The sequence below is a fragment of the Bombina bombina genome, chromosome 8 (genome assembly GCF_027579735.1).
Source record: "Bombina bombina isolate aBomBom1 chromosome 8, aBomBom1.pri, whole genome shotgun sequence".
NCBI lineage: Eukaryota > Metazoa > Chordata > Amphibia > Anura > Bombinatoridae > Bombina > Bombina bombina.
In genome coordinates, this window is record NC_069506.1 from 30018491 (window position 1) to 30024494 (window position 6004).

A 6004-nucleotide genomic window follows, 5' to 3' on the forward strand; every position below is an offset into this window, starting at 1 on the left:
CACTAGTGGCAAATCATGAAGCCACTCACTAGTCAGATGTAGCTGTTCCTTGTTCAGTGAGCACTAGTGGCAAATCATGAAGACACTCACTAGTCAGATGTAGCTGTTCCTTGTTCAGTGAGCATTGGTGGCAAATCATGAAGTCACTCACTAGTCAGATGTAGCTGTTCCTTGTTCAGTGAGCACTAGTGGCAAATCATGAAGACACTCACTAGTCAGATGTAGCTGATCCTTGTTCAGTGAGCACTAGTGGCAAATCATGAAGACACTCACTAGACAGATGTAGCTGTTCCTTGTTCAGTGAGCACTAGTGGCAAATCATGAAGACACTCACTAGTCAGATGTAGCTGTTCCTTGTTCAGTGAGTACTAGTGGCAAATCATGAAGACACTCACTAGTCAGATGTAGATGTTCCTTGTTCAGTGAGCACCAGGACAAATCATAGAGTTACTCACTAGTCAGATAAAGATGTTCCTTGTTCAGTGAGCACCAGGACAAATCATAGAGTTACTCACTAGTCAGATGTAGATGTTCCTTGTTCAGTGAGCACCAGGACAAATCATAGAGTCACTCACTAGTCAGATGTAGATGTTCCTTGTTCAGTGAGCACTGGTGGCAAATAATGAAGTCACTCACTAGTCAGATGTAGAAGTTCTTTGCTCAGTGAGAACCAGGACAAATCATGAAGTCACTCACTAGTCAGATGTAGATGTTGCTTGTTTAGTGAGCACCAGGACAAATCATAGAGTTACTCACTAGTCAGATGTAGATGTTCCTTGTTCAGTGAGCACCAGGACAAATCATAGAGTTACTCACTAGTCAGATGTAGATGTTCCTTGTTCAGTGAGCACCAGGACAAATCATAGAGTTACTCACTAGTCAGATGTAGATGTTCCTTGTTCAGTGAGCACCAGGACAAATCATAGAGTCACTAACTAGTCAGATGTAGATGTTCCTTGTTCAGTGAGCACCAGGACAAATCATAGAGTCACTCACTAGTCAGATGTAGATGTTCCTTGTTCAGTGAGCACTGGTGGCAAATAATGAAGTCACTCACTAGTCAGATGTAGAAGTTCTTTGCTCAGTGAGAACCAGGACAAATCATGAAGTCACTCACTAGTCAGATGTAGATGTTGCTTGTTTAGTGAGCACTAGTGGCCAATCATAAAGTCACTCACTAGTAAGTCCTGCAGAAACCTGATCTCGATGCCAGAGCAGTTCCGCCAACTCATTCAGTACAGGTGATGCATCTGCTATTCCAACTCTCCCATCTAAGCCGCGTCCATCAGACAGCTGGGGACTATTTACACTTCTGACTCGCATCACTGGAAGATGCCATGTTTGCTGGAAGTCCCACAGGTCCTGTTCTGTCACATCGGTGTGCATGTACTGGTCAAGTCTTAAAGGGGTTAAGGAAAACACAGGGGTGCGCCATGAGCCACCCGCTAAACCTAACTCAGGCCTAGCCCTGAGAATGCAACGTTCATTAGGACCTCTTTATGTCATTACAGACGGTTTTATTAAAAAAACATAATTTATGTAAGAACTTACCTGATAAATTCATTTCTTTCATATTAGCAAGAGTCCATGAGCTAGTGACGTATGGGATATACATTCCTACCAGGAGGGGCAAAGTTTCCCAAACCTCAAAATGCCTATAAATACACCCCTCACCACACCCACAAATCAGTTTAACGCATAGCCAAGAAGTGGGGTGATAAGAAAAAAGTGCGAAAGCATAAAAAATAAGGAATTGGAATAATTGTGCTTTATACAAAAAAATCATAACCACCACAAAAAGGGTGGGCCTCATGGACTCTTGCTAATAAGAAAGAAATGAATTTATCAGGTAAGTTCTTACATAAATTATGTTTTCTTTCATGTAATTAGCAAGAGTCCATGAGCTAGTGACGTATGGGATAATGACTACCCAAGATGTGGATCTTCCACGCAAGAGTCACTAGAGAGGGAGGGATAAAATAAAGACAGCCAATTCCGCTGAAAATAATCCACACCCAAAATAAAGTTTAAATCTTATAATGAAAAAAACTGAAATTATAAGCAGAAGAATCAAACTGAAACAGCTGCCTGAAGTACTTTTCTACCAAAAACTGCTTCAGAAGAAGAAAACACATAAAAATGGTAGAATTTAGTAAAAGTATGCAAAGAAGACCAAGTTGCTGCTTTGCAAATCTGATCAACTAGAGGCGGAAAGAGATAGGCAGGATGATACTTCCAAGGAAGTGACAATGCATCTACTGCTTCCGCCTGAGGATCCCTGGATCTGGACAGATACCTGGGAAGTTTCTTGTTTAGATGAGAAGCCATCAGATCTATTTCTGGAAGTCCCCACATTTGAACAATCTGAAGAAATACCTCTGGGTGAAGAGACCATTCGCCCGGATGTAACGTTTGGCGACTGAGATAATCCGCTTCCCAATTGTCTATACCTGGGATATGAACCGCAGAAACTAGACAGGAGCTGGATTCCGCCCATACCAGTATTCGAGATACTTCTTTCATAGCCAGAGGACTGTGAGTCCCTCCTTGATGATTGATGTATGCCACAGTTGTGACATTGTCTGTCTGAAAACAAATGAACGATTCTCTCTTTAGAAGAGGCCATGACTGAAGAGCTCTGAAAATTGCACGGAGTTCCAAAATATTGATTGGTAATCTCACCTCCTGAGATTTCCAAACCCCTTGTGCTGTCAGAGACCCCCAAACAGCTCCCCAACCTGTCAGACTTGCATCTGTTGAAATTACAGTCCAGGTCGGAAGAACAAAAGAAGCCCCCTGAACTAAACGATGGTGATCTGTCTACCACGTCAGAGAGTGTCGTACAACCGGTTTTAAAGATATTAATTGAGATATCTTTGTGTAATCCCTGCACCACTGGTTCAGCATACAGAGCTGAAGAGGTCGCATGTGAAAACGAGCAAAGGGGATCGCGTCCGATGCAGCAGTCATAAGACCTAGAATTTCCATGCATAAGGCTACCGAAGGGAATGATTGTGATTGAAGGTTTCGACAAGCTGAGATCAATTTTAGACGTCTCTTGTCTGTCAGAGACAGAGTCATGGACACTGAATCTATCTGGAAACCTAAAAAGGTTACCCTTGTCTGAGGAATCAATGAACTTTTCAGTAAATTGATCCTCCAACCATGATCTTGAAGAAACAACACAAGTCGATTTGTATGAGATTCTGCTAAATGTGAAGACTGAGCAAGTACCAAGATATCGTCCAAATAAGGAAATACCACAATACCCTGTTCTCTGATTACAGACAGAAGGGCACCGAGAACCTTTGTAAAAATTCTTGGAGCTGTTGCTAGGCCAAACGGCAGAGCCACAAACTGGTAATGCTTGTCTAGGAAAGAGAATCTCAGAAACTGATAGTGATCTGGATGAATCGGAATATGCAGATATGCATCCTGTAAATCTATTGTGGACATATAATGCCCTTGCTGAACAAAAGGCAGGATAGTCCTTATAGTTACCATTTTGAATGTTGGTATCCTTACATAACGATTCAATATTTTTAGATACAGAACTGGTCTGAAGGAATTCTCCTTCTTTGGTACAATGAAGAGATTTGAATAAAACCCCAGCCCCTGTTCCAGAACTGGAACTGGCATAATTACTCCAGCCAACTCTAGATCTGAAACACATTTCAGAAATGCTTGAGCTTTCGCTGGATTTACTGGGACACGGGAAAGAAAAAATCTCTTTGCAGGAGGCCTTATCTTGAAGCCAATTCTGTACCCTTCTGAAACAATGTTCTGAATCCAAAGATTGTGAATTGAATTGATCCAAATTTCTTTGAAAAAACGTAATCTGCCCCCTAGCAGCTGGGCTGGAATGAGGGCCGTACCTTCATGTGGACTTGGGAGCTGGCTTTGGTTTTCTAAAAGGCTTGGATTTATTCCAGACTGGAGATGGTTTCCAAACTGATACCGCTCCTGTGGGTGAAGGATCAGGCTTTTGTTCCTTATTGTGACGAAAGGAACGAAAACGATTATTAGACCTAAATTTACCTTTAGATTTTTTATCCTGTGGTAAAAAAGTTCCTTTCCCTCCAGTAACAGTTGAGATAATAGAATCCAACTGAGAACCAAATAATTTATTACCCTGGAAAGAAAGGGAAAGCAAAGTTGACTTAGAAGACATATCAGCATTCCAAGTTTTAAGCCATAAAGCTCTTCTAGCTAAAATAGCTAGAGACATATACCTGACATCGACTCTAATGATATCAAAGATGGCATCACAAATAAAGTTATTAGCATGTTGAAGAAGATTAACAATGCTATGAGAATTATGATCTGTTACTTGTTGCGCTAAAGCTTCTAACCAAAAAGTTGAAGCTGCAGCAACATCCGCTAAAGATATAGCTGGTCTAAGAAGATTACCTGAACACAAGTAAGCTTTTCTTAAAAAGGATTCAATCTTCCTATCTAAAGGATCCTTAAAGGAAGTACTATCTGCCGTAGGAATAGTAGTACGTTTAGCAAGAGTAGAGATAGCCCCATCAACTTTAGGGATTTTGTCCCAAAACTCTAATCTGTCAGCTGGCACAGGATATAATTGCTTAAAACGTTTAGAAGGAGTAAATGAATTACCCAAATTATTCCATTCCCTGGAGATTACTTCAGAAATAGCATCAGGGACAGGAAAAACTTCTGGAATAACTACAGGAGATTTAAAAACCTTATTTAAACGTTTACATTTAGTATCAAGAGGACCAGAATCCTCTATTTCTAATGCAATTAAGACTTCTTTAAGTAAAGAACGAATAAATTCCATTTTTAATAAATATGAAGATTTATCAGCATCAACCTCTGAAACAGAATCCTCTGAACCAGAGGAACCATTATCAGAATCAGAATGATGATGTTCATTTAAAAATTCATCTGAAAAATGAGAAGTTTTAAAAGACCTTTTACGTTTACTAGAAGGAGGAATAACAGACATGGCCTTCTTAATGAATTTAGAAACAAAATCTCTTATGTTAACAGGAACACTCTGAGAATTAGATGTTGACGGAACAGCAACAGGTAATGTAATATTACTAAAGGAAATATTATCTGCATTAACAAGTTTGTCATGACATTCATTACAAACAACAGCTGGAGGAACAGATACCACAAGTTTACAGCAGATACACTTAACTTTGGTCGATCCAGCACCAGGCAGCGTTTTTCCAGAAGTATCTTCTGACTCAGTGTCAATCTGGGACATCTTGCAATATGTAATAGAAAAAACAACATATAAAGCAAAATTGATCAAATTCCTTAAATGACAGTTTCAGGAATGGGAAAAAATGCCAGTGAACAAGCTTCTAGCAACCAGAAGCAATAAATAATGAAACTTAAATAATGTGGAGACAATAGTGACGCCCATATTTTTTAGCGGCAAAAAAGATGCCCACATTATTTGGCGCCTAAATGCTTTTGGCGCCAAAATGACGCCACATCCAGAACGCCGACACTATTGGCGCAAAAAAACGTCAAAAATGACGCAACTTCCGGCGACACGTATGACGCCGGAAACAGAAAAAAAAAATTTGCGCCAAGAATGACGTAATAAAATGAAGCATTTTCAGCCCCCGCGAGCCTAACAGCCCACAGGGAAAAAAGTCAAATTTTGAGGTAAGAAAAAAATTGATTGATTCATATACATTATCCCAAATATGAAACTGACTGTCTGAAATAAGGAACGTTGAACATTCTGAGTCAAGGCAAATAAATGTTTGAATACATATATTTAGAACTTTATATAAAAGTGCCCAACCATAGCTTAGAGTGTCACAGAAAATAAGACTTACTTACCCCAGGACACTCATCTACATGTAGTAGAAAGCCAAACCAGTACTCAGTAGAGGTAATGGTATATATAAGAGTATATCGTCGATCTGAAAAGGGAGGTAAGAGATGAATCTCTACGACCGATAACAGAGAACCTATGAAATAGACCCCGTAGAAGGAGATCATTGAATTCAAATAG

At 40.0% G+C, this 6004-nt stretch overlaps 1 protein-coding gene across 1 annotated transcript in view; it reads right to left on the reverse strand.

Annotated features, from left to right (window-relative positions):
• Positions 1-345: 345 nt before the first annotated feature.
• CPLANE2 (ciliogenesis and planar polarity effector complex subunit 2) overlaps positions 346-6004 on the reverse strand; it is a 25674-nt gene continuing 20015 nt past the window's right edge. Inside the window, exon 6 of the mRNA XM_053690257.1 lies at positions 346-1399. Within this exon, the coding sequence (XP_053546232.1) occupies positions 1171-1399 (229 nt within the window). The 3' untranslated portion in view covers positions 346-1170. The remainder of the gene's footprint in view (positions 1400-6004) is intronic.